General features: G+C 56.2%; 2 protein-coding genes across 12 annotated transcripts in view; one reads left to right on the top strand and one right to left on the bottom strand.

Moving 5' to 3' along the window:
- The first annotated feature begins 897 nt into the window (after nucleotides 1–897).
- Nucleotides 898–24,138, top strand: Srebf1 (sterol regulatory element binding transcription factor 1). 2 transcript variants are annotated; one of them, XM_006973614.4, is made up of 19 exons: nucleotides 898–1,060; nucleotides 15,672–16,082; nucleotides 16,374–16,549; nucleotides 16,641–16,778; nucleotides 16,869–17,090; nucleotides 17,878–17,992; nucleotides 18,553–18,770; nucleotides 18,887–19,076; nucleotides 19,170–19,348; nucleotides 19,547–19,808; nucleotides 20,247–20,413; nucleotides 20,601–20,769; nucleotides 21,384–21,486; nucleotides 21,730–21,839; nucleotides 21,923–22,055; nucleotides 22,236–22,401; nucleotides 22,796–22,996; nucleotides 23,101–23,212; nucleotides 23,519–24,138. In XM_006973614.4, exons 1-19 carry the CDS (start codon nucleotides 970–972, stop codon nucleotides 23,746–23,748), a joined length of 3,393 nt encoding a protein of 1,130 aa, XP_006973676.1. In that variant the 5' UTR covers nucleotides 898–969; the 3' UTR covers nucleotides 23,749–24,138. The 2 variants fall into 2 exon arrangements, with proteins under 2 accessions (XP_006973676.1, XP_006973677.1); XM_006973615.4 differs by lacking the exon at nucleotides 898–1,060 and adding an exon at nucleotides 11,916–12,072.
- A 501-nt stretch (nucleotides 24,139–24,639) lies between these two features.
- Rai1 (retinoic acid induced 1) overlaps nucleotides 24,640–27,535 on the bottom strand; it is a 102,372-nt gene continuing 99,476 nt past the window's right edge. For all 10 annotated transcript variants that reach the window (XM_076542478.1, XM_076542482.1, XM_076542481.1 and 7 more), the window contains 2 exons: nucleotides 26,016–26,065; nucleotides 24,640–25,812 (listed from right to left, as the gene is read on the bottom strand). In XM_076542478.1, coding sequence (XP_076398593.1) covers nucleotides 25,798–25,812; nucleotides 26,016–26,065 — 65 coding nt within the window. In that variant the 3' untranslated portion in view covers nucleotides 24,640–25,797. The remainder of the gene's footprint in view (nucleotides 25,813–26,015; nucleotides 26,066–27,535) is intronic.

The raw sequence follows: 27,535 nt of genomic DNA, 5'->3' as shown, positions 1-27,535 counted from the left end.
TCGGAGGCTCCCTGGTTGACTCCTACAGCGCTGTTGTCTCCCCACTTGCAGATGCTTGTGGACCAGAAAGGTTTATTTCAATCCACCCCCGAGGAACCTATCCTCTTTCCCCTGCTTCACCTGGCCCTAAGGCCCAGGGCCCGGGAGCCATTTTTCAGTCCTCAGTCAGGCTGCTGGCCTGGCCTGGACCTAGGTCATGATCTAGGCAGCTGGGCTCAGGTTTTCTGGGCCCCTGTTACAGAATCGCTGCTTGTCCTTGGGATCCACACTTTTTGTAGGTCTTCCTGGAGACCCGAGTCTTCCTTTAGGAGTTGTACAGGCCACTGGCCCTCCGGGTCCTCTCTGCCCCAACAGTGGGACTGATATGGATTAAGACAGGATCAGGAGTTCCAGCCTCCCTCCCCTGCAGGTTCTGCCTGGGAACCCTTCTTCTCCACTTCCAGGTTCCTATGCTGAGAAGGTGGACGGGTCTCCCAGGCTGCGTTCCTCGGATGCCCAGCTCCACTAATCTCTCAGCCAGCCCGTACATAGACCACTGGAGCCTTGCTACAAATGAGGAAAACAGAGAGGCAGAGTTGAGGTCACACCGCAGGTCTGTGACAGCTGTATTTTGGACGCAAGTCCGTTTTGTTCTCTGCTCCCACCCCCCACGCCGGCCCCTCTCCCTAGCTCTTCCGTCTCATGATGCCTGGGCTAGGTCTGTGGCTTCCATTGAGGCCCCTTTGCTGGGTGCTGAAGAAGCCGAGGCCCTCCTGAGCACCCGCAGGAGGGAAGCTGCGGGAAACTAAGCTCCAGCAGGTAGTCTGAACCCGCTAGGTGAGTTGTCCGGAGCTTGCGGACTCCGGCTGGTGGGCGGGGCCTGGCGGGAAGCCCCGCCCTCCTCCCGGGAGGCTCCGCCCGCGGAAGCTAGTTTCCGAGGAACTTTTCGTTAGCGCGGGCCTCCCCCGAAGCCTGGCGGGTGCCGGCGCCATGGACGAGCTGCCCTTCGGCGAGGCGGCTCTGGAACAGGCGCTGGCCGAGCCGTGCGAACTGGACGCGGCCCTGCTGACCGACATCGAAGGTGCGTGGCCCGGGGCTCCTGCGCGGCCTGTGCGGGGTCGCACGTCCTGGGAGGTCACTTAGCCGGGAGCTTCTGCGCCTGCGCACTGCGCAGTTGCGTGCCTCGGATCTAGGGTTAGCAATCTCGAGGCTGCGGTGGGCTTGGTTTCTGGACACGCTGAGCATCCACTGAATTCCAGGCCGGCTCCAGTGTCCAGTTCACAGGCTGACCTGGGTCTCCTCATTTCTTGGGTGTACCAAAATCCCCAAGGAAGCCCCGGAATGGATATTTACATGCACCTTGGCGTGCAAGTTATCTGGCTACTTTGGATAGAGGTCCGGGAAGTCTCTTTAGGTGCACTAGGGGTGAGGGACAGGCTCGGCACCGGCGAGGAAAGATTCTTTCTAGGCGGAGGCCAAGGTAAAGGCAAAGACCCCTGAGGCGGGACCTAAGTCGGAGTTGGTGAGGGTGAGACGGGGAGCTGGAGGGCTGGCAGAACACCAGCTGCTCTCTAAAATAGTTTTCAGTTTTGCGATTCTGGGGCAGTAACCCAGGACCTAGCACATACCAGCAGGCTTTCTGCACTGAGCCACACCCTAGGCCACTTAGAGCCTTTAAAACATCACTTGAACTTGCCCAGCTTGACTCATCTCCAAGTTCCACACCACTGCCCACTGGGGTGGGTGTGGGGGGAGAAAAAAACAACAACAAACCTTCCATGGTATAAGATGTATCCATGTTAGGTGGATCCACTCAATGATCTCTGGTGGCCGTCAGCGGTCTCAAAACATTGCCTCTCTCTGGCCTGCTTCAGGACTCCACACCCTCCTCTACCCTAGACAACCATGAATGTGTGTTATCTGTAAACTACGGTGGGGCCCTGGGATTACAGTAGACTATGTCCTCATTTACACCACCAGCCCCGCCCCATGCTCCATTGATAGATACCTGGGCTGTTTGGGATGTGCAACACAACCTTGGGTGTGTTTTGCCTACAATACAATCCTCCTCATGGAGTCCCAGAGGCAAGCCTCTGGGAGAACCACTCAGAGACCTCATGTGCTGTCAAAGCTTCCAGCAGGCTTCTAACTGGGGCTAGAGAGGAGTTAGAAGGGTTGGGTCACCTAAGAGGAATGAAGGTTGGAAGACATCTGGGCAGGCCTGAGTTCCAGTCATGACTAGGGACAGGAGAAAGAGAGTGTCGTGTTTAAGTTGTTAAGTGGGTGGGCCATCATGACATGGACAGCCAGCACTTACTAAGTACTCTGTGTGTGGCAGGCACTGTGTTGAGGATCTCAGTGAATCCTTCTGACAATCCCGGTTGGAAGACATATCTTCATCTCACAGCTGAGAGACTGAAAAAAAAAAACAGGGTAAAGGACTTGTCCAAGGTCACGCAGCCACAGCAAGGCAGAGCCAGAATTCAGACCCAGGCTGCTGGCTCAAGAGCCTGGACCCGTGGCTCCCAAGGCTGGATTAAGAGGCTGGCCTTGCAGCTGTCTCCCTCAGTCCAGAGCAGCATTGGTCATAAGACGGGAAAGTGGCAGGAGGAGCCAGCCAAGGCCTGGAACCCCACCGCCTAAACCTGCCTGCTTCCCAGCACGCGCGCGCACACACACACACACACACACACACACACACACACACACCGTTGTCATGCAGCTGTCCTGGGAGCTGGGGCTTGCCACCTTTGTTTCTGAGAGGGATGCTGTGCTCAGAGCATGACGTCCCGCTGCTGGCTGGCTGTGACCTCAGAGAAACTCCAGATGAGCTCCTTGCTTCTGGGGTCAGGTCATTCGAGGCTCGGGAGAGGAGCCTGTGATTTTGACTACGGGGAGACTGGTGGCACCGCACTCAGGACGGAGGAGGCGAGCGGCCATAGTTCTCGTCTGAGACTGGTTACTGTGTAGGGCTCCACGGCCTGTGAGAGCCAGCTCCCCAAGAGCTGGTCTGTCGGTTGGCCCAAGATGTGCGTAGGGCCTAGGACCAGTGTGGGTGGCTGAGAAGCCCTCCTGAGTGCCAGCCCTTTTCCTGTGCTGGTCTTATCCTGTATCTGTCTGTGTCCCAGTGTTGTGTGACTCTCCCTAGGGCACTGTGACCGACTAGAGAAACGAGTCCATCCAAGTCCAGCTTCATGAACCAGGGAGTTTATTGGTGTCTTAGTCAGTGCTCTATTGCAGAAGAGACACCATGACCACGGCAGCCCTTATAAAGGAGAGCACTTCACTGGGGCTGGCGTACAGCTCAGAGGTTTAGTCCATTGTCATCATCATGGGGAGCATGGAGGCACACAGGCAGACATGGTGCTGGAGAAGGAGCTGAGAGTTCTCCATCTAGATCCTCGGGCAAAAAAGGAGACACACTGGGCCTGGCTTGAGCTTTTGAAACCCCAAAGCCCACCCCCAGCTACATACCTCCTCTGACAAGGCCACACCTATTCCAACAAGGCCACACCTCCTAATCCCTCTCAAGTAGTGCCATGCCCAGATGACCAAACATTCAAGTCTGTGAGCCTGTGGGGGCCATTCCTATTCAGACCTCCACCGTTGGTGTGGGTGAGGAGTTAGAGGAGACTCCTGCAGACTCCTAAACAGATGTGTCACTGCCAGGACTCACTCCAGCCTAGTGACGATCTTTAGAAAGTTGCATCTGGAGCCACACCCCCTATCCCCACCCCTTCAGGTAACCTTCTGCCTCTTGTATACACCGGCCTCCCAAGAGTTCATGCAGTCAAGTGGCAAGAGGATGTAGTGGGTAGGATCTCAGGTAAAGGGGCTCGAGAGATGGCTCAGAGGTTAAGAGCACTGGCTGCCCTTCCAGAGGACCTGGGTTTAATTCCCAGCATCCACATAGCATCTCACAACTGTCTATAACTCCTGTTCCAGGGGATCCAACACCCTTACACAGACATTCCTGCAGGCAAAACACTGATGTGCATAAAATACAAATAAATAAGTTATTAAAAATAAAAAAGGAATCTCAGGTATGAGACCGACCTGTCACCTTCCCCCTCCTACCAAGAGAGAGCGTGAAGAGTCACATTGCTGGTTTGATAGACCTGGCTGTCACTGCTTTTTGGTGTGTCGTGGTGCACTGACTGGGACAAGCACCACTTGCTCTGTCACCCATCCTCCTGCCGTGGGATGTCTTCTGTCTCTAGGCCCACCAAGGACAAGCACTCCTTACAGAATCGCATCTGAGTGGCCCTGGCCGGTTCCTGGTGTGGAGTTCCCTGTAGGTTGCCAACTCTCCAAAAATTCTCAGTGCTCCCAGAATAAAGTACCCTTGTGTCAGTGTGGCATTTAAGACCTTGCCAAAGATGCCCCCCCCTTCAACAGTGCCTACCCACCCAGAACCCCCCTCCCTCTTGGGTACAGCCCAAGGGAGGTATCTTAGTTAGGGTTATTATTGCTGTAACAAAACATCATGACCACAAACAATGTAGAAAGGAATGGGTTGGACTTACACTTCTGCATCGTAGTCCATCACTGAAGGAAATCAGGATAGGAACTCAAATAGGGCAGGAAGCTGGAGGCAGGAGCTGAAGCAGAGGCCATGGAGGGGTGCTGCTTGCTGGCTTGTTTTCTATGGCTTGCTCAGCCCACTTTCTTATAGAACCCAGGACCACCAGGGTACCCTTACCCACAACAGGCTAGGCCCTCCCTCATCAATCACTAATTAAGAAAATGCAAACAAAAGAACACAAAAGCACTTGGGAGGCAGAGGCAGGTGGATTGCTGAGTTTGAGGACAGCCTGTTCTACAGAGTGAGTTGCAGGACAGCCAGGGCTACACAGAGAAACCCTGTCTAAAACCAAACAAAACAAGAAGGAAGGAAGGAATAAAGAAAAAGAAAATGCCCTACAGGGTTATCTACAGTCTGATTTTATGGAGGCATTTTCTCAGTTAAGGCCCCTTCTCTCAAATGGCCCTAGCTCAGACGGCCCTGGCCCTAGATGTAAAACTAGGCAGACAGTAGAGTACCCCTTCTTGCTGGTCTGCAGGTCTCGAGTTCCTGGGTAGGGGGTGAACCCCAACAGCATCCTGCCCATCAGGCCCTCGTGTCCAGCCTGTCTGACAGGGCAGCGGAAAGCTCTCCTGTGCACTGTTGCTCTTGGGGAAACTGCCCCAACCTCTGTGAACTACAGGGTTGGGAGTTCCCTTGGGGGGGGGGGCAGGGGAGTAGCAGTAATGGCTCTGAGAGGCCCAAATTAGAGAACCACAGGACGGTGCTGGGGGAGGTTCCCGGGAGGCAGGTGGCTGGGCCTTACCTCTCGCCCTGTACTGCTTAGCTGGACACAGCTTCCCAATGACCTGGCTAAGTTCCAAATAGGAGTCACTGCCAGGTGGAGCCTAGGAACTAGACTTTACCTGATTGTGACTGTGGCCTGGGTTAGGTACTTTACTGACTGGACAATGGCTGTCTCCAGTTGGCTACATGCTTGAGGTGATGCTTTTTAAGTTTATTTTTAATTAGTTAATTTATTTATTTTTTCAGTGCTAGGGGTAGATCCCAGAGGCTCATACATCACTGAGCTGTACCCCAGCCTGACTTATACTCAGACCTTGGAGACTGATGGGGGCCATACAGCAAGTGAAGCCCACAACCCACTGCATCATGAGGTGGGGGGGGCCTCCCTTCCAGTAAGAGAGGGAAATGGGCTCAGAGCCCTCCCCAGGTGTCCATGCCATCCGGAGCTTTTGGGGGTTGGAGCAGGGCTGGAGGTCTATCCCAACTGGAAGAATTGATTTCCTTGGAGAAACCTGTACTGACCATTCTCCCCCCTCAACAGATACTCGGCTCCCATCCCCAGCCACTTCTCAGGAAGCCTGGCCTCAGGCTATCCAAACCTGGTTCCAACGCACAAAGCTCCCTACAGCTGGAAGGTGGGAACCCAAGAGTTTTCACATCCAGTCCTTCTGAGAGACCTTGGGCTAGTGGCCTGACCTCTGACCTTTTGGTTCTTATCATTGTAATAGATCCAGTCCTGGAACTTGGTTCCTTGACTCTGTGGGGCCCAGCCGAGCTTGCCAGGGGCCAGTAGGCATTCTGACAGTGCCTACAGTTATTCTCACACTATTTAGAACATGGACCCAGCACCCAAACCTTTTGTATTTTGCTCAGCAAATGTTAGCAGTCACTATCCAAGGAGCCTGTACAGGAAGTTTCCAGAACATTCCAGGCTGTGGTTCCAAGTTCTGAGTGTGTACTGTGTAATGGTTCTGTCTTTTTGCATGAGAGACAGGTCAGTAAGGGGCCCTCACCCTGCTTTGAAGAGCAAGCCCCGTCCTTGGCATCTCCTAAGGTTAGAAGAGACCTCAGTCACAGCAGTGTCCCCTCCTCTCTCGGTGCTCATCCGAGGGGCCACGTACTCTCAGCCACTCACCATCCTTTTGTGATGCTTGCAAGTCCCATAGCCTTGGAGACATCCAGAAGAGGAGGCAGAGGAGCCTGCTGAGGTTGTCCCCACCTGAGGGAGAGCAGGGCCAGTGCCTGCAGCTCAGTCTCCTTCACAGATGTACAGCCTCCTGTACAGAGACGAGGAAGCCTTAGGAGCCCAAGAGCAAGTCCCTGGAAGCTCCTAGGAGTACAGTTCTGGCTCTGTTAAGCAGCTCCAAGCACATAAAAATGAAGAAACCAGTGCTGGCAGCGCAGTAGAGATGGGCTTTTACCTCTTCAGAGTCACCCTCTCATGCTTCAGTGGCCTGCCGCTCCCATGCAGGCTAACATAGCCCTGAATAGAGAATTATGTGGACTTACTTAGCCTGGGAACAGCTGCTGCTGCATTGGGCTGTGTTTTGCCTCCAGCTGACCAACGTGTGTCCTGGACTCCCAGCTCCAGCTCACTGGCGGGATCCATGCTAACGAGTGTCTTATTAATTTGCTGTGCCCCAGGTCACATAAGGGCTGCATGTCAGATCCACAGCTCTAAAGCAAGCATTGGTGGCCCAGACATTAGTATCCTAAGGGACGGTGGAAATTGCCTGCATGGTGGCACATACCTGTAATCCCAGCACTCAGGAGGCAAAAGCAGGCGGATCTCTGTGACTTCGAGGCCAGCCTGGTCTACAGAGTGAGTTCCAGGACCACCAGGGCTACACAGAGAAACCTTGTCTCAAAAAACAAAAACAAAACCAACAAAGATTTCAAGGTTATCCTTGAAGTTTGGGTCCTGCCTGGCTACCTGAGACCCTGTTTCAAAGGGAAACAAACAGCAGCCTGTTGAGGTTGCCTCACCTGAGGGCAGTGGGCAGAGCCAGCAGCTCAGTCTCCTTCACAGAGGGAAAATGCTGGGAGTTGTTGTGTGGAGCAGTCTGGACAATGAGGAGATTCAGAGTTAACGTCAGAGCAGGTTTGGAGGAGCGAACAGGTGTTTTCCATGTGGACAAAATTGAAAGTAAGAAGGAAATTCCTGGCAGGATCAGCCTGGATTAAGGCAGGATGCCATTAATGGTGGGACGCTGGTGGTCTGAAAGAAAATGACCCCAAATTGGCACTATTAGGGGGTGTGGCCTTGGAGGAAGTGTGTCTCAGTGGAGTTGGGCTTTCAGGCCTCATGCTCAAGCCATCCCCAGTGAGACAGATCACTTCCTGCTGCCTGCCTGTCAAGATGTAGGACTTGCCGCTCCAGCACCATGTCTGCCTGCACACAGCCATACTCCCAGTCACCATGCTCTCCTCCATGATGATAATGGACTAGACCTCTAAACCTGTAAGCTGCCACCTCAATTAAATGTTTTCCTTATAAGAGTTGCCATGGTCTGCCGGGTGGTGGTGGTGCTCCCAAATGAGTTCCAGGAAAAGGCACAAAGTCTCTCCACAGCAATAGAAACCCTAACTAAGACAGACACCTTCAGAAAACAGACAAGGCGAATGACTTGCAGGCTGAAGGCTAGAGACCAGCAGGGGTTGAGGTGAGGTGGCTGAAGTGTGGTGCCAGTCTTGATGGCCCCCATCACAGATCCCACTGTGTTCAGTTCTTTTTTGTATGTATCTGTTTATGGATTGTGTGTAGGTGCACAGATGTATGTGTGTGCAGATGTATAGAGGTCAGAGGTCGATGTTCAGTGTCTTTGCTTCTCTACATAATTAAAATATATTTTAAACATTTTTAGATTCATTTTATTACGTATGTTGCCTGCACGTAAGTATGTGCACTATGTGCGTGCAGTACCTCTTGAGGTCAGAAGAGGGAGTCTGATCCCTAGAGCTGGAGTTATGGATAGTTGTGAGCCACCATGTGCTTGCTGGGAAATGAACCCTGGTCCTCTGCAAGAACAAGTGCTCTTAACTGCTTAGCCATCTCTCCAGCCCTTCCACATAATTTTTAGACAGCATTTTTTTTAATTGAACCTGTAATGGCTTATAGATTAATTAGGCAGGCTGTTTGGCCAGTATGGTCTATGTTTTTTCATCTCTTCATCCCTTGGATTATAAGTATTGGCTGCCACACAGTTCGTTCTCTGTCTCTGTCTGTCTGTCTGTCTCTCTCTGTGTGTGTGTGTGTGTGTGTGTGTGTGTGTGTGTGTGTCTCCCCCGCCCCATACTTGGCTGTTTGTGTGGGTGCTCTGGATTGAACTCAAGTCCTTATGCACGCACAGCACACACTTTACTGAGCCGTTTCCCGGCCCCTCTGCTTACTGCTTGCTGAGTAAGGTGGGTGTTCCAGATGATTGGGCCCCTGTGTTGACCCTCTGCCTGGTTGGCCCAGGGCTCACTTCACGCCATAACTGACTGGCAACCGAGTAGGCTCGTGGGTCAGCAGAACTGAGTCAAAGTCTCATATACTTCCTTGGACTGTGAGGGTTCTTGCGTTCTTGGCCCCTCTGGACCTTTGTGTCCTCGCTGGGGAGAGGTCCTGAGCTCAAGGGTAACCGTTTCACCACTCTGGATGCGGCCTATCCCCTTCCAGGAAGAACCACATTCTCTTAATCCCTGGAGCAGGGCCTTTGCATACACAAAGGGCAATCTATGCCCCTGTGCCCTGGCACCCATATGACAGACAGCCAAGGACCGGCGTGCCTGCCAGGGAGTTCTGAGGAGTAAGGGCCTGGGGAGCCGCAGGGCAGGCTGCGTGCCTGGAGGAGCAGTGAGCCATAGCCCCATCCTCTAGCCTGCAAGCTCCACCAGGCCGGGGGACTGTCTGTCACATGTCCTCCCCAGGAGGCCATGCTACCTCTCCTTCCGTTACTCTTCTCATTTCGTGCAGTCTTTGGTGGCATGGGATGGTTTGCAAACCCTGTAGATGACATGTCTCTAGCTCAGCCAGACCAGCCTACACTCAAGTCCCAACACACCCCCAGCCCCTACCCCCCCCCACCCCCCGACAGACACTGGTTTCTGTTTCTGCCCTCACACCTGGCTTGCAGTATCTTGGGGTCTTTGGGTTTGCCTTTTCTTCTGGCCAGGAGCTCTTTCCTCCCTTGTGGCCCTGTTTATTCAGGCTGCCACGGTGTTCTCACTCACTCCCCCATTCGCCCCCCCCCCCCCCCCATGCACATGTGCGCAGCTGGTTTCTTTTGGTGGAATGGAAGTGCCCCAGGGGCAGGGTTCTGTGCTGTCTTACTAACCCAAATGCCAGGCAAGTGGCTGGCACAGCAGACATCTCATACTGCTGGGGAGGGGCAGCCGGGGCTTCAGGTTTCCTGTTGAAGTCATAGGATCGGGGCCTGAGACGGGAGGAGGGGAATCAGGCCTGGAAAGGTGCAGGAAGGGGAGGAGCCGAACCCAGTGAGGCGTGAGTCTGGGCCTCCTCTTGTCCTTAGCTTCAGAACATGCGTGGGAACAGGAAGCCTGTGCATGTTCATGGCAAGCCAGTATCCAGTGTCTCTTGATGGCACTCAGTCTGGGCACCATGATGCCCCTTTCCAGACCGACAGGACCTAGTGAATCCTAGTCCTTCCTAGGGTGAGGTAAGGAAGACATATTTCAGGTCTGCAGACTGATGCCTCTGCCTCAGTTCTTCTGGGGCCTTGCTAGTCCCTTTTAAACTGTTAGAAACCTACCAAGTGCTTAGGGTTGCTGACAGTACTACAGGTTATCAGACAACTGCCCAGTTCCCCAGTTCTAGCCTGTTCCAGCCGATGTGAAGGGAACCAACCACCTTGGCCGAGACCTTTTTGAGTGGGTAGGTACTGTATAAACGTGTTCTCCCAGCATCGCCGCCCCTGGAGAGGAGCAGAATCGGGGCTGGAAGCTGTGTGAGCGGAGGCTGTCTGCGCTGACGCACCGCAAGGAGGTTGCTAAGCTGGCTTTGAGTTTCCATTTCCCGCACTCTCTACCTTGGCCACCAGCATCCTCAGAGAGGGGCTAACAGACCAGACTCAAGAAGGGAGTGAGGTGGAGGTCAGGCCAGAGTGGGGACAGGGGTTGGCACCATGCCAGGCCTGCCCCTGCTCCACTGCTTGGCTAAGGCTTCTGCACCCACAAGCCTGCCCTTACAGTACCATACCTGTCCCTCCTCCCGAAAGCCTCTTCTGAGTCCTGCCACTCTTGGGGACAGCAAGCCGGGTCTTTTCCCTCCCCTTCCAGTGTCCACATAGGGACAGAGGTGGGGAGGCTTGGTGCCACCTGTCCCGAGTGTCTGTTAGGTGAGTCTCCGCCTGCAAGTCTTTCTGTATTCGGGACTCAGAAATCAGAAGAAACGGACCAAACTAGGGTCAGCACTGGGGAGCCACATACCTGGACTTGAGCCCAAAGTGTCCTTAGGTGTCAGGACTCTTCCTGTTCTTAGGTTGGGGAAGGTCAGAGCCTTTCCTAGGAGATGTGCTTGGTTTATTTGGGGAGTAACAGAGTCACAAGCACTCACAGACTGGGCAGAACGGTGCTAAAAAAGACTTGTGTTCTCTTTGGAACCTCTTAGATAGAAGGACCTAGAAAGAGGGTCAGGTGAATGAGAGGAACATGTGACTTTTTCAACTGAGGCTCCTGAAAAGAGAGATGGGCCGCAGAGACTCCAGCTCCTAATACCCACGAGGAGACTTGGTGACTGGCCCTCTCCTGGGCTGGGTGAGTCCCCGGCTGCCAACTAGGCTGTCAGGCCTCACTGGGCGCTAGGCTGCTGGCCAGCACTGGTGTGGTGGTGGTGGCAGTGGCGGTGTGTATGTGTGTGTGTGCACACACACACGCACACGCGCGCATATGTTTGCACATGGATGAAAGAGCTTTTACCTTTGTCAGCAAGGGACAGGAACAGACTTGGCACCCCCTCCGTTATCCCCTGCCTTTCCCTTCTGTCCCAGAGACTGGGTCCCCTCTTGGCCTTTCCAGATGCTACAAGAAAAGTGAGTCAGGATTCATTTGTTGATTACTGGGGCCTGTGAGACCATGAGGGATGACACTGACCCAGCCTTTGGACATCAGAGCTGAGGTCAGGACTTGCTGGATGTGGGATTTGAAGTAGGATTTCCCTTGCTCACTCCTGAAGGCGGTTTCATGAGTAATCCAGGTCTAGGACCATCAGCTCCCTCCCTGAAATGAGTGTCCTCATGCTGGGGCTGCTCTGCTAGCTGGAGGCCCCTGGACCACTAGCTGCCATTTGATGAAAGGCCAGGAGTGGGTAAACTGAGGCTAAAGCGGTTCAGGCTCGTCCCGAATGTGTGCCAGCCAGCGGTGGGAACACAGAGCTTCCGGGGTCTGAGCCAGCCGCTGTCTGGATCCTGGACCGGAGCGCTTCTCAGGGGTGGTGCCTGGGCGACAGGGTCTAGGACGTCAGTGACCGCCAGTAACCCCGGCGCGCGCTGGCGCAGACGCGGTTAAAGGCGGACGCCCGCTAGTAACCCCGGCCCCATTCAGAGCACCGGGTGAAACCCGAGCCGCCGCCGTCGGGGGTGGGCGGGGCACTGATGGGGCGCGGCACGGCTGCTGATTGGCCAAGTGCACTCACCCGAGGGGCGGGGCACCGAGGCGCTCGGCGGGCTTTAAAGCTTCGCGGGGGCCTGACAGGTGAAGTCGGCGCGGACGCAGTCGGGGCAGCCCCTGCACGCCCTAGGGGCGGGGCGCGGACGGCGGAGCCATGGATTGCACGTTTGAAGGTACTTTGGGGAGGACCCTGCACTCTTACCTTGCCAGGGTCTCCGCAGCGAATCGCAGTACGGTGTTCTAACAGAGGAGACGGGACAGCCCTTCACCACCTTGGGTCCGGAGGTGGCAGTCCACCCCTAGTTTAGCTATCCAGTTGAGAGCCCGGCAACAGCACCTTGTAGCTTGCACAACTTTCTCCACATCCTCTGCTTCCCTTCTGGGCAGGGTCCTGAGAAAGAAACAGAGGAGGGCCAGTGTCCTGTCCACTCTGGAGTCTGACCTATTTGGTGGCCCTAATTGGGCATTTTGGACCCTCCAGGCAGAAGGTGGGCTATCCAAGCTACCAGTTTTTCCTTTTTGGCCCGAGTTTCCCCATTTAGCAAATGGTCTAATGGTAAGTGGGCATGAGAGGTGGGAGTTCCTATGATTGAAAGTACTGTGACCTGCATAAATCTGGAGAGCCCAGAAGGATCCAGAAGGCTGAGCCTGGCACCCTGTTTTGTCCTGTCCACAGCAATAGGGAAGTTCCTGGTGCAGTAACGTCAGTAGGCAGTGTTGATACCCTGCTCTGATGGGCTAAGCCTCAAGCAAGCCTGCCAAAAGGCTCAATCCTTTCATTTTTGCAGAGGAGGAAACTGAGGCACAGTGGAAGGAGGCAACTGGCCTAGGCTCTGGCTCAAGTGAGAGCAATGTGGACCCCTAGTATTGTGTTCATGGATGCTACAGAGCCCTTTGACCCAAAAGGTGGCCTCCATGAGTGGGTGAGAGGGCCCTGGGCTAAGCCAGCCAAGGTGCTAGTTGCCAGCTGGGGAAGAGGGCCTGTAGCTGGGGTGGAGCCAGGGAGTGTGTCTCAGTCCTGGTTAGAAGGAGCCAGGGTAGAGAGCACTTTGCTTTTACAGAGGGAAACCAAAGCCTGAATGGCCAGACCTGGGTCCCGAGGCTACTTGGCTTGCAAGGAGGGCTTGGGTTTGTGCCCAGAACACACAGATACATTGATTGGCTATTTGGCCAGCAGCTGGTTCTGCTCCAAGCCTCAGTGTGCTCTGCTGAAGAATGGGTTAGTGATGGCGGCTTTACCCCTGGCTTTTTGGTGAAACAGGGAGAGGTGCTGGACCAATAGTTTGGCATTTATTAGACCTAGATTTGAAGTCTCTTGGGTACTCTCTACATGCCTGTGGCCCTCAACATCAGTGTCCTTTCCTGCCTCCAGAGCAGGTGAGTGCACCTGAGTTAACAGTGGTCTGAGTAGGAACAGTAGTGGCTAGTGGTCACGTAGATTGGACTCGGTGAGAACTAGGCTAGCTCAGTGTCTTCATTTGAAGAGTAGGGCATCCCTTTCACATAAATGGGCTCAGTCTGGCTTATCAATATGGTGGCCTCAGGTTGGGCCTACTGCTTGGCCCAGACCCAATCTGATGGCATAGACCTACTCACCCCGCTGTCTGTCCAGCATGGATAGGGACCCTTCCCTGACATGGCCCCCTCCTCCATATCTGCCTTGTCTGCTATTTGGGAGTACTAGGCCACTCCCAGAGGAGTAGGAACTCAAAACTGTCCTGTCTCTCTTCACTTCTCCCTCCCTCTGTAACTGAGGGGGTAGGTGACATCACCGGATTCTCAATAATCTAAGTTTCTGTCAAGTTCTATGTGCAGGGAACCCTGCTAAGCATCCGTAAGGGACGAGCCCAGGAACGGCAGTGGGCATGGTTCTCTGTCCACCTGTGTAAGGGCCCTCTGTCGTGTGTCCCTTCTCCCTGTTGACTGGGATGCCCTGTTTCCTCTACTGAGAACGGGACTTCTGCGTGTATGAGGATGACCTTGTGTTACAGATTGGAAAATCGGTGCTCAGCTGGGGCAGAACAGGGCTATCTCTGTCTTAGATGGGGCATGTGTTCTTTTAACAGACCATTCGGTCAGTAAGGGAGCAGAAAGGGCAGGAGAGGCCTCCTGAAGGGCTTGTTACCTTCCACTTAGCGCTTGGAGTCGTCCATACAGTTTAGATAGATGTGCACATGCCTGAATGGAAGGACGAGAAATGGAAGGATGTCCCATGAAGATAAAGGTTCCCGCTGTCAGGGGCAAGATCCAGGACAGGATGGAGGGTGGCTCATTTGGTAAAGCGCTTGCCAGCATCAGGACTTGACTTTGACCCCCAGAGCCAAGTGTGGTGGTGTACACTTGCACTGGATTGTGTTCCTGAGTTTTCCTAGGTTGTCCCCCAGTCTCCAGTTACACATGTGTGTGTGGGCTTGCACATATATGAACATATGCACACACATTCACATTAAAACAAAACCTAAAATAACAGCAACAAAAACCCAGGCCAGGCCAGGGTGTAGTTCAGTGTTGTAGTGTGTGTTCATCGTGTGTGATTCCCTGCTCCACAGTGGCACACACACAAAACATCAACCCAGGGACAGAAAACAAAGGCCATTAAGACAGGACATTTCAACATTCCCAGGAAAGTTCTTGATTCTCAGGTGGGACTTTTTTCCCTTTCTCTTGAGGTAAGGTTTCAGGATATTGCCTCAGCTGGACTCTTACTCTTTTTTTTTTTTTTTTTTTTTTTTTGAGACAGGTCTTGCTATGTAGCACTCGCTGTCCTGGAACTCACTCTGTAGCCCAGGCTAGCCTCGAAACTCACAGAGAGTTTCTTCTTCTGCCTCTGCCTCCCTAGTGCTGGGATCAAAGGTGCATGCTGTGGATATCATTCTGTATGCTGTGAATGTGTTGCTCTGATTGGTTGATAAATAAAATGCTGATTGGCCAGTAGCCAGGCAGGAAGTATAAGGTGGGATAAGCAGACAAGGAAAATTCTGGGAACGGGAAGGCTGAGTGAGGATATGCCAGCTCGTTGTCCAGGCAGCAGCATGTAATGGCACACAGGTAAAGCCACAGAACACGTGGCAACATAGAGATGGAGCAGAAATGGGCTGAGTTTAAGTATAAGAGCTAGTTAGTAGTTAGCCTGAGCTAATGGCCAAGCAGTTTTAATTAATATAAGCCTCTGTGGGTTTACTTGGGTCTGAGCGGCTGTGGACCAGGCTGGACACACACACACAAAAAAAAACCTTCAGGTGTGTGCCGCCGCCACCCAGCTGGACTCTGATTCTCGAGCATAGCCTCCCTGGTAGCTGGGACTGTGATATTGCTATGCATAGTGTAGGCAAGGTTTTGTTCTTTGAGTCTAAGAACTGGGGAGAAGGGGTCTAGGAAGAATGCTTTGCCAGCTCTGGGCACTTGGTACGTGCTGAATGAATGAATGAGTGAATGAACGAACGAACGAACAAACGACTGTGGTCCTGCTATGTGCAATGGCTGTGGATGTGATCAGCTGTCAGGTGGTGTTGGTAAGTGGGAAGAGCTTTGAAGAAGGTGGTCTCAGCCAGCCACAGTGTGAAGCCCAGGCTAGAGATGGGTAAGTCAGGGCCGCAGGGGTACCAGCCCTGTCTGGTCGTGTCCAGGACAGCCAGCCCCACACACTGTCAGGAACGGCTCCACACGGCACAGGTGTCTTGAGGAAGGCTGTGTCAGCAGCAGACCCTGCCCAGGAGCTGGCCTCCAGGCCCTGCTTCTCCTCCCTCACTGTCGCCGTCTTCCTCTTCCCTAGACATGCTGCAGCTCATCAACAACCAAGACAGTGACTTCCCTGGCCTGTTTGACGCCCCCTATGCGGGGGGCGGGACAGGAGACGCGGACCCCACCAGCCCTGGTGCCAGCTCTCCTGAGAGCCTGTCTTCTCCTGCTTCTCTGGAAGCCTTCCTGGGGGAACCCAAGGCCACACCTGCCTCCATGTCCCCTCTGCCGCCTGCGTCCACTGCCTTAAAGATGTACCCGACCGTGCCCCCCTTCTCCCCGGGGCCTGGGATCAAAGAGGAGCCGGTGCCACTCACGATCCTGCAGCCCCCAGCAGCCCAGCCGTCACCGGGGACCCTCCTGCCTCCCAGCTTCCCTCCAGCACCCCTGCAGCTCAGCCCTGCTCCCGTGCTGGGGTACTCCAGCCTCCCTTCAGGCTTCTCAGGTGAGGGCTGGCGATGGGAGGAGACACGGGAAGAGCAGCGGCTGTGGTCTTAGTGGAGGAGCTTCCAGCCCTCGGAAGTCGGGTGTTCATCCTGTGGGTTGAGATGCCCTTTGGGGCTGGGCCCAGCGTGGCCCCTCCCCCGCTGCCCAGCTGGAAGGCGGTACATCGGCAGCGCCTGTCTTGCTAGGAAATCCTAGGGGTAGTTATGTGAAGCCTGTAGACAGACTGGCCGGATGGGGTAAAGGCAGGCAAGGCAGCCTGTGCCAGCAGCCTTTGGCTTTGTCTCCGCAGGGACCCTTCCTGGAAACACCCAACAGCCTCCATCCGGCCTGTCCCTGGCCTCTGCACCAGGAGTCTCGCCCGTCTCCTTACACGCTCAGGTCCAGAGCTCAGCCTCCCAGCAGCCGCTGCCAGCCTCGACAGCCCCTAGAACAACTGCCGTGACCTCACAGATCCAGCAGGTCCCAGTAAGTGGGTCTGGCCAGGTGGGGGGATGGGAGAGTCTGGCCTGGATGCCACTCACGGCCGGGTCCCCCCCCCCCCCCCCCCCGCCCCCAGGTTGTGCTGCAGCCACACTTCATCAAGGCAGATTCACTGCTGCTGACAGCTGTGAAAACAGATGCAGGAGCCACAGTGAAGGCGGCTGGCATCAGCACCCTGGCCCAGGGCACGGCTGTGCAGGCAGGCCCCTTGCAGGTAGACGGCCCAGGCCAAAGGGAGACCGTGAGGGGGATGCACAATGTATAGTCCACCTGGTGACCCGGCAACCTGCATCTGACCCTACAGACCCTGGTGAGTGGCGGGACCATCCTGGCCACGGTACCATTGGTTGTGGACACAGACAAGCTGCCCATCCACCGACTGGCAGCTGGCAACAAGGCCCTGGGCTCGGCCCAGAGCCGTGGTGAGAAGCGCACAGCTCACAATGCCATTGAGAAGCGCTACCGTTCGTCAATCAATGACAAGATCGTGGAGCTCAAGGACCTGGTGGTGGGCACCGAGGCAAAGGTATGGATAGCTAGAGGCCTGTGAGACCCAGACCAGGGAGAGCAAGAAAGAAGAAGGCATGCCAGCCAGCAGAGAGTAGTCTTAGGCCAAACCTGGTCACAGTTTCCTGCATCAACTTGTATGGGTCTGGGCAGTCCCATTTTCCTGATTAGATTTTTATCAAGGGCATCCTGAATAAAGAAAGGGCTGTTCGGAGCCGGAGAGGCAGCTCAGTGGTTAAGAGCACTAACTGCTCTTCCAGAGGACTCGGGTTCAATTCCCAGCACCTACATGGTAGCTCACAATTGACACCCTCAGACCAATGCACATAAAATAAAATTAAACTTAAGAAAGGTGTGTGTGTGTGTGAGGGGGGCTGTTCTGATGATGTCTCGGTGATGAAGCACAAGAATCCTGTGCTGGAGGAACCGATACCCTAGCGGGAGTGATGGGCACTGAACGGTTAAAAAGGAGTCAGTGTGTCAACTCCCACATACGCAGGGGAGAAGGTGGTTGTCAGGAGGGAGGTGAAAGCGGTATGTGAATTGGGTGGTCCAGGAAGGTTTCACAGGGAAGAGCTACGGGAGGTAAGGGACAGCTGGAGAGACACTGCTGTCTGTATTCCACAGAGCAGCTTCTCTGCCCTGAGCAGCAGGTACCGTTAGGAGACAGCAGCATGGGAACGTTCTGGGCAGGAGGGAAGTGCAAAGGTCCTGGGGCAGCATGACGCCGAGCAGCTCTGCCTCCTCCTGCACCTGTGGCAGTCTGCCTGGGTGGCTGAGCCCTCTCCCTCTCCCCCTCCTTGCAGCTGAATAAATCTGCTGTCTTGCGCAAGGCCATCGACTACATCCGCTTCTTACAGCACAGCAACCAGAAGCTGAAGCAAGAGAACCTGACCCTGCGGAATGCGGCTCACAAAAGCAGTGAGTTGCAGCCTCCCTCTCCCTGTCCTCCTTTCCTTTCTGCTGCTGTGATAAGACACTGTGACCAAGGCAACTTAGAGAACTGAGTCTGTTGGGCTTACAGTTTCCATGGCCATCACGGCAGGGAGCATGGGAGCGGGCAGGCCTGGTGCTGGAGCAGGAGCTGGGAGCGCATGTGTTGAGACAAGGATAGCGTGGGGTTTTGAAAGTTAAAAGCCCCCCCCCTCGGTGATACACCTCCTCCAGCAAGGCCACACCTCCTAATCCTTCCCAAACAATTCCACGAGTGGAGGCGGGCAAGCTTTCAAACATGCTTCTGTGAGGGCCGTTCTCACTCAAACCACCACACTGATGCTGTCTTCTCTACCCCTGCTCACCCTGGCTTCTGGCTCTGGCTCCACTGTGCCACTGCCCCCCACCCCCCTAACTCCTGTTCGGTCTCTTCATCAGCAGTGCCCTACGATGGCCTTGGCCCCTGTTTTGACCACAATAGAGCTATCAGAGTTTTGGGGCCTCGATGGCCTGGCCTCCCTTCCCAACCCTGTTCCTTCTGCCTGCAGAGTCACTCAAGGACCTGGTGTCGGCCTGTGGCGGTGGAGGAGGCACCGATGTGGCTGTGGAGGGTGTGAAGGCTGAGGTGATGGAGACGCTGACCCCTCCCCCATCAGATGCTGGCTCGCCCTCCCAGAGCAGCCCCTTGTCCCTTGGCAGCCGAGGGAGCGGCAGCAGCGGCGGTAGTGACTCAGAGCCCGACAGCCCAGTCTTCGACGACAGCCAGGTCGGACTCCGCTACACGGTTCCTTCCCTCTCCCAGACGCCCCGCAGGCCTCCCAGCTTTGAGCCCTGGTCCCTGGGGCTGGCTGGGCTCTGCCCTCACCTCCCGGCCTCCTGCAGGTCAGAGCCCCGCGGCCGCACAGCCACGGCATGCTGGACCGCTCCCGCCTGGCCCTGTGCGCACTGGTCTTCCTGTGCCTGACCTGCAACCCCTTGGCCCCGCTGTTCGGCTGGGGCATGCCCGGCCCCTCCAGTGCTGCTGGCCCGCACCACAGTTCTGGGCGCAGCATGCTGGAGGCTGAGAGCGGAGGTGAGTTAGGCCAGCCTCCCTGTTGTCGGGAGAGACACTTGGGGCTTTGGGTTTCCTAGGAGCTAGGTCGTCCGACAGTCCCTTTGTCTGCAGATGGCTCTAACTGGACCCAATGGTTGCTGCCACCCCTCGCCTGGCTGGCCAATGGACTGCTGGTGTTGGCTTGCCTGGCTCTTCTCTTTGTCTATGGGGAACCTGTGACTCGGCCACACTCGGGCCCGGCTGTCCACTTCTGGAGACACCGCAAACAAGCCGATCTGGACTTGGCCCGGGTAAGGGCTTGGCCCTGGGCGGGAGTGGGAGGGTAGGCTCCCAGGCCTGGAAGGTGCTAGGTGCTCCACCTGCCCCCTTTATTTTGTCCATACTCCAATCCGCCCCACCCCCTCCTGCAGAGTTCCTTTGACTCCAGGGGCCCAGATAAGGGAGATGTCCAACTGCCCTTTTTCTTACTGAGACAGTCCTTTCTCCAGGGAGATTTTGCCCAGGCTGCTCAGCAGCTGTGGCTGGCCCTGCAAGCATTGGGCCGGCCTCTGCCCACCTCAAACCTGGACCTGGCCTGCAGCCTGCTTTGGAACCTCATCCGCCACCTGCTGCAGCGTCTCTGGGTGGGCCGCTGGCTGGCAGGCCAGGCTGGGGGCCTGCGGAGAGACTGTGGGCTGAGGATGGATGCACGTGCCAGTGCCCGAGATGCGGCTCTTGTCTACCATAAGCTGCACCAGCTGCATGCCATGGGTATGGCTAGGTGGGAGCTAGGCTGGGGTTCTGCCCATCCCTTCACCTCCCATCCTCACACCATGGGAATGGCTGGGTCCTGCCCATCCCATCCTCACACCATGGAAATGGCTGGGGTTTTACCCATCCCTTCACCTCCCATCCTCATACCATGGGTATGGCTGGGTCCTGCCCATGCCTTCACCTCCCATCCTCACACCATGGGAATGGCTGGGTCCTACCCATCCCATCCTCACACCATGGGAATGGCTGGGTCCTGCCCATCCCATCCTCACACCATGGGAATGGCTGGGTCCTGCCTATCCCTTCACCTCCCATCCTCACACCATGGGAATGGCTGGGTCCTACCCATCCCTTCACCTCCCATCCTCACACCATGGGAATGGCTGGGTCTTACCCATCCCTTCACCTCCCATCCTCACGCTTGCCTTTTTGCAGGGAAATACACAGGAGGGCACCTTGTTGCTTCTAACCTGGCCCTGAGTGCCCTGAACCTGGCTGAGTGCGCAGGAGATGCTGTATCCATGGCAACGCTGGCAGAGATCTATGTGGCTGCTGCCCTGAGGGTCAAGACCAGTCTCCCAAGAGCCTTGCACTTTTTGACAGTAAGGAGGGCTGAGGGGACAGGGCTGGGTGCTGGTCTTTGCAGCTCTTATCTGTCCCTTCCAGGGCCAGGGAATGAACCAAATGTGGCAGCGGTTAGCAGGTGGGCTGTAGGCCAGCTGGGTTCTCCATCTCAGGGCTGGGTTTGAGCTGGGAGCCAGAGTCACAGTCCTGTTCCTTTCCCCACAGCGTTTCTTCCTGAGTAGCGCTCGCCAGGCCTGCCTGGCACAGAGTGGCTCAGTGCCTCTTGCCATGCAGTGGCTCTGCCACCCTGTAGGCCACCGTTTCTTCGTGGACGGGGACTGGGCTGTGCATGGTGCCCCACAGGAGAGCCTGTACAGCGTGGCTGGGAACCCAGGTGCTCTCTCATTCCGTTTTTATGCCTTGTCCCTACCTCACATGACCCTGTCCCCTCGTCTCTGGACGCCCTCACCCACCCAGCTCATTTTGCGCTGCGGCTGGGGCTGCGGCCGGAGCTGGTGGAGGCTTGCCGGGCTTTAGAAGCAGGGAACAGCATGGGTCCGTGGGCAGTGTGGGTGGATTTGAGAGGAGACGCCAGGCCACACCATTGTGGTCTCAGGAAGAGCCCCTGAGATCAGGGCCAGCAGCTGGGACTGAGTAGGCTCTCCTTTTCAGTGTGGAGCTCTTGCCCAGCGCACCCATTTTCCTCCCCAGGGCAGCGGCAGAGTAGCCTGTTCAGAGGGCAGGGGCTAAGTGCTTACACATCAGTGTCTACATGTCTGTTAGGACTCGGAACTAAGGGGCTAAGTGCTGACACATCAGTGTCTACATGTCTGTTAGGACTCGGAACTAAGGGGCTAAGTGCTTACACACCAGTGTCTACATGTCTGTTAGGACTCGGAACTAGGAAGTGGCTCTGGGTTGGGGCCCCAGCCTACGAAGGCATTGATGTGGGAAAGGAACTATGGAGTGGTGATGCCTCACCTCTGCTCTGTTCACCCCTACTCACAGTGGATCCGCTGGCCCAGGTGACCAGACTGTTCTGCGAACATCTTCTGGAGCGAGCGCTGAGCTGTATCGCTCAACCCAGCCCAGGGGCAGCCGATGGAGACAGGTGCGTACTCCCGGGCAAGACCCTCCTTCCAGCGGGGACTCGGGGAAAGCCCTGACCTAGCTGTTTGCCAGCCAGACCTCTTGTGTGTCCTCAAAGCCTTTCTAGCCCTTACTCTCCTCTGTCACGTGGTATTTTGCGAGCCATAGGGTCAGACTGTGCTCTGACGGGCAGTTGGGGGGAGCCAGTGTCACCTAGAACCCCGGGACTGCCGCTATGTGTCCTGACAGCTCTCTCCTGCCTCAGGGAGTTCTCAGACGCCCTTGGATACCTGCAGTTGCTGAACAGCTGTTCGGATGCCGTCGGGGCTCCTGCCTGCAGCTTCTCCGTCAGCTCCAGCATGGCTTCCACCACTGGTGAGCTCCAGATCCCTGTCCTGACTCCTGCCAGGCCCAAATGCAGAGTGGCCGAGGGTCAGGCTTCTTTCCCTCTTCTGTAGGCACAGACCCAGTGGCCAAGTGGTGGGCCTCACTGACAGCTGTGGTGATCCACTGGCTGCGGCGGGATGAGGAGGCGGCCGAGCGCCTCTACCCACTGGTAGAGCACATGCCCCAAGTGCTGCAGGATACCGAGTGAGTGCCCGGCCAGGTCTTCTCACCCAGTTTTGGGCCCCTGGGTGCTTTGCTTAACTATCTACATGGGAAGGACAGTGCACTCTGCCCCAGGAGACTAGAACCAGGATGGGGGGGGGGGGTTGTCTGGGAGGTTCTGTAGCCTGGTCTAACCTACCATGTCTGCTCTGGCTCCAATAGGAGACCCTTGCCCAGGGCAGCTCTGTACTCCTTCAAGGCTGCCCGGGCTCTGCTGGACCACAGAAAGGTGGAACCTGGCCCAGCCAGCCTGGCCCTCTGTGAGAAGGCCAGTGGGTACTTGCGGGACAGCTTAGCCAATGCACCAGCTGGCAGTTCCATCGACAAGGTGAGGGTGAGATGGGTACCTGGCTAGCCAGGGTCACAGCTAGCTGTCCATTCCCAGTTTACTTGGAGTTAATACGGAATAGCGCTGAGTGGGCTTACCTTAGTGTCGGCTGAAGTCCTGGGGAGAATGGTCTCAGCATTTTCCTACCACCAGGAGGAAGGGGGTGGTGAACAGGCTGGCAGAGCTCCTGTGGGGGCCGTCGTTGGGAAGTCTGGGGGCTTGCGGGCATGTGGCGCAGAGGAGGTGGACCTGTGGCGAATTGCTGTTGCTTGCATGTGCGAGGCGGGTGCAGGGCCTCGCCGTGCCGCCTAGATCCGCCCCTGGTGCTGCGGGCTCTCTGCCCTTGCCGGTGCGAGGCCCCCGCTGACTGACCTCTGCCCCGTTGCCACCTCAGGCCATGCAGCTGCTCCTGTGTGATCTCCTTCTTGTGGCTCGGACCAGTCTGTGGCAGCGCCAGCAGTCACCGGCCTCAGCCCAGGTGGCTCACGGTGCCGGCAGCGGACCCCAGGCCTCTGCTCTGGAGCTTCGCGGTTTCCAGCAGGACCTGAGCAGTCTGAGGCGCTTGGCACAGAGCTTCCGGCCTGCTATGAGGAGAGTAAGTCCTACTGTCCTCACCTCACACCGGGAGGCAGGGGGCAGGAGGCCAGGGGAGAGGGCAGGCACTCAGTCTGAGACTGGCCGTCACTCCTCACTTCCTAGGTCTTCCTGCACGAGGCCACCGCTCGGCTGATGGCGGGAGCCAGTCCTGCCCGCACACACCAGCTCCTGGACCGCAGCCTGCGGAGGCGGGCAGGCTCCAGCGGCAAAGGAGGTGAGGAGGCGTTTGGGCTAACCGTGTGTGTGTGTGTGTGTGTGTGTGTGTGTGTGTGTGTGTGTGTGTGTGTGTGTGTGTGTGTGTGTGCGTGCACGCCCCACCTCCACCGGATTACAGAACAACTGGGGGTGACAATTTGTGAGATGGTCATAGGGAGGAAGCTGGGCCCACCTGTGTACCTGACGTGGGTGGAGAGCAGGACCCTGGCATCCATAGTGCAGGTACAGGTCAGATGCCTTGTGCGCAGGGTATGGCCTTAAACAGACCTAAGCCTTGCTCCCCTGACACGATCCCTATGTGCAGGCGCTGCGCCTGAGCTAGAGCCTCGACCCACGTGGCGGGAGCACACCGAGGCCTTGCTGTTGGCCTCCTGCTATCTGCCACCTGCCTTCCTGTCGGCCCCGGGACAGCGGATGAGCATGCTGGCCGAGGCAGCACGCACCGTCGAGAAGCTTGGCGATCATCGGCTCCTGCTCGACTGCCAGCAGATGCTGCTGCGCCTGGGCGGCGGGACCACTGTCACTTCCAGCTAGACCCTGGACGCTTTCCCCAGTCTTCGAGGCCCTTAAGGACCTTTGTCACTGGCTGTGGTCGTCCAGAGGGTGAGCCTGACAAGCAGTCGGGATCATGCCGACCTCTAGTGGCGGATCTAGAAGTTGCAGAGGCTGCACTGGCCCAATGCCACCCTCTTGCTCTGTAGGCACCTTAGTGGCTTTTTCCCTGTATATGGGAAGGAACCTTTCCCCTAGCAGAGGGCCCCCCTGTCCCAAGGCTCGCACCCTCTCCTGGGAGACTTGTACATAGTGTAGATTCTGCTGAGCCAGTTTCCTGAGCAGGCTCGTGTGCTACTTGACTTTTGCAAACTTTATTTTCATAGGTTGAGAAATTTTGTACAGAAAATTAAAAAGTGAAATTATTTATAACCTCAGTTTTGTTTATCTGGGTAGGCAGATGTTGGCCTCATCTGACTTCCATCCTTCCTCAGTTGTCCTCTGGGAAGCAAGACTTCCCATCTGCTGTAAGGGGGTGTTTGCTGGTGTCTGCCGTGGGATGGTGTGATGTTTAGCCAACCTGTCCCACTGATCTCACAGCCACACTTGTGCTCTATCAACCTTGAGGGGTCTTGATGGTCTCAGTTGTCCCTTTGCTCCCAGCCCCTCGGCAGGTCCTGGGGTGATGAGGGCTGACTCAGCAAACCTCCAAGGCCTGTTGTGACAGGGCTATATGGTTTCCCTGTGTGTCTGGGGCATCACACACACGGTTTCCTGGTCATCTTTGTACACCTGGCGAAATCTTGAACCACAGTCAGGACCTGAGACCACAGAAGTCTACAAGCACAATCGGGGTCCCTGTTTGTGTCCCCAGGCCCTTCCCTCCACTCCCAACCCCCTAGGGAATCTGGTCGGCATCCACAGGCCGCAAACTTCCAAAACAATCGTGGTATCTTTATTGACTTTTTTTTTTCTGAATGCAATGACTGTTTTTTTCTTTTTTTAACTCTTAAGGAAAATAAACATCTTTTAGAAACAGCTCGATACACACAATCTTCAGTGTGAAGCAATATACTAATAAGAACACTAGTTGTCTTAACATTTACAGTCTTCATATATATTATATATATGTATATGTATACATATATATACACTATATAACGAGGCCAGATATAATACACACGTTTACCATTTTACAGTCATATGTACAGGAAGTTGCAGGGAAAGGGGGGGCTGCATCAGGCCTATTGAAGCGTGGACAGAGCTGAGAACACAAACGGACAGGTGGGGACTGGCCGTGGTGGTGGCGGCGGTGACGGTGGTTGCATGAGGAAGGGGCATCACTGTAGCCCCTTCCCCGGCCAAGGCCAGCTTAGGGCTCTGTGCTGTGGAGCACACGACGCACAGCAGCGACACACAGAAGCGAGCATGTTCCCAACATATATACATTCTATATAACATATATATAGAGGGGTACACAGGTTTGTACACGGAGTCTAGCACTGTCCCGCCCACGAGCCGAGCGAGCGCCAGTCCCTGGAACCCACGGTGGTGCATCGGACGGCTGCCTAGAGGGTAGCCAGGCCGCTTCCTCAAGCTTCCAAAGCTTCCAGACGGCTCCAACAGTGGGGTGGAAGACTGGAAAGGGGGCAAACAGGCCCCAGGGCACCGCCCCAGGCCAGCCCACATCAGGAACCGCATGGCCTGAGCCCAGGCCGGCCACGACCCTGGGCAAAGCCTCGGGGGCCAGGGCAGTATTCCCCCATTAGCCGGGCCTCTCCAGAAAGGCTTGGGTCCTGCCCCCACGTCGTCCACCGAGCCAGCAGCGCCCTCGGCCTCTTCCCGGGGGGGCACAGCTTGCATGCCACGTCGTTTCAGAACTTGCAGGGGACTTGTACCCCGCCCGAAGCCGCGTGCCCCGGGTCTAGCCGCCCGGTGGCCTGCCCTCGCCAAGTCTGGCCTGGAACAGGTTTTCTTCGCAACCCGGGCGTCACGCCAGCGCCCGAAGCAGCCGGAACCAAGACCCGGGATGGGATCAAGGACCGGCTGTGGGCGCAGCTCCTCTTCCTCGGAGACTCGGCCACGTGGGAATTACAACGGCTGCCTCTGTGGGAGGGACAGCGCGTTAGGGCCAAGGCCACCCGCTGCCACCCGGCCCAGCCCTTCCACGCAAGGCCCTGCAGCCCACTGTGGGCTGTGGGAGAAGTACCTTAGGGCCCTGGCCGTGCCCCCCCCCCGCTGTGTACCCTCTGGCAAGGCAGGGAGAAACTGGGTTGGGTGGGGGGAACTCTAGGAGCCTGTTCACCTACCTTATGTTTGGGGCACTTCAAAGTAAAGTTCTCCTCAACGAATGTGCAACCTGTGAGCAAAGAGAAGTTTCTGTGGCGATGCAGGGTAGGCTTGGCTGCCAGTGTGGTTCTGAGCACCCAGGGATGCAGACCTTCTGCCTCTACCCTGATAATCTCCACCCCTCCCTACACCCCGAGACTCCCCCTGGCCCATTGCCCCAGGTCTCGCCACCCAGGGCCTCCCCACAGCAGAACAAACTCGACCCTAACATGCCCACTCCCCCATGCCTTATTGTTCATGGCTACTCCTGCCCCAGCCTCCTGCACAAGCGTCAGGAGAGGCCCTTGCTCAGCCAGCACCCATGACTGCTGGGCGGCTGACAGCTGGCGAGTGGAGTCTCCGTCGGCTACCGAGCCTCAGCCTGCACTTGGTAGAAGTCACAGTGTCGCCTACTGGGTGCTGTCATGGGTACCCTTCCTCATGTTCAGAGTGACAAGGTCACGGGTCTGGATGAATCCCTAGCCGTCCAGAGAGGACAGCTAAACACAAGCAGTCCTCATGCCTACCTGGGCAGTGCGGGGCTGAGGCCTCCTTGCCAGCTGCCACCCACCCCCTTGGGCCCATCTTCCCTCCCCTCTCTGCCACTGACCAGGGTTCGCCTCCCCAGACTACTCTCCCGTCTCACACTAGGGACGGTGCAGAGCCTGCCTATATCCCCCCCCCTTTTAAACAGTATTTTTATTTTATAATTAATTTCACATATCAGCCACGGATTCCCCTGTCCTCCCTCCTTCCACCCCCTCCCTTTTCTGCACCCAAAGAGGAGGGAGAACATTGCAGGAGAGCTCGTCTTCTAGGGTCCCCTGATGGTGGGTGCACTGAGGCACACACATTCGGCTCTGGGGCTGGGCTGGACCTAGGCTCCCACACACCCTAACCAGGGGTGGTTGCTCCTTCCCAGGCAGCTCAGCCAGCTATCTAGCTATCTAATCCAACAGTAAGAGCAGGGACTGGGGCGGGGGGGGGGGGGGGAGGGGGGCGGGGAGCAGCTTTGGGACTAATCCAGATGTTCAGATCGGACCCTACGCTGTAGCCAATGAGGGGCAGAAGGGGACAGTCAGCGGTCACCTTACTTCTAGCAACCCAGGAGGGCACCTCGGAGAGGCCGGCTCCATGTGGTGAACTATTCCTGACTCCCTAGCTATGTGGAAGCTAGCCACTCTGGCTTCTTCATTTGCCCTGGCTGCCATTTCCAGGGTTCTACCTTCCTGACAGCTGTTGGGGGGTGCCCCTAACCCCCCATCCTGAGGACAGGAGCCCAATGAGAACAGCTCCAGTGCCGCCTGACCTCAGGGCAGCTGCTGCCTGGGCAGGCAGCTCCCCCTATTGCACCCCACCCTTAGCTACACGGCTCTGCCTTTGGCCAGCAGAGCACAGGTTACAACAGCCTTGTTCTTGTTACCTGTTGGTATGTGTGTGCCCAGCTGCTGCCACAGGATGGATGCGCTAGGCCAACCACCTGGAGCAGCCAGCACTGGCC

This window comes from Peromyscus maniculatus, chromosome 8 (assembly GCF_049852395.1).
Source record: "Peromyscus maniculatus bairdii isolate BWxNUB_F1_BW_parent chromosome 8, HU_Pman_BW_mat_3.1, whole genome shotgun sequence".
Classification (NCBI taxonomy): domain Eukaryota; kingdom Metazoa; phylum Chordata; class Mammalia; order Rodentia; family Cricetidae; genus Peromyscus; species Peromyscus maniculatus.
Note: the sequence above shows the minus strand (reverse complement) of the source record. Positions and strands in the feature narration are given on the sequence as shown.

Bases quoted from the DNA above. Each gene is read 5' to 3' on its own strand.
- Srebf1 (XM_006973614.4), top strand. From the start codon at position 970: ATGGACGAGCTGCCCTTCGGCGAGGCGGCTCTGGAACAGGCGCTGGCC. The intron at 17,091-17,877 runs GTATGGATAGCT...CCCTCCTTGCAG, and splicing joins TGGTGGGCACCGAGGCAAAG to CTGAATAAATCTGCTGTCTT. The intron at 19,349-19,546 runs GTAAGGGCTTGG...TCCTTTCTCCAG, and splicing joins CCGATCTGGACTTGGCCCGG to GGAGATTTTGCCCAGGCTGC.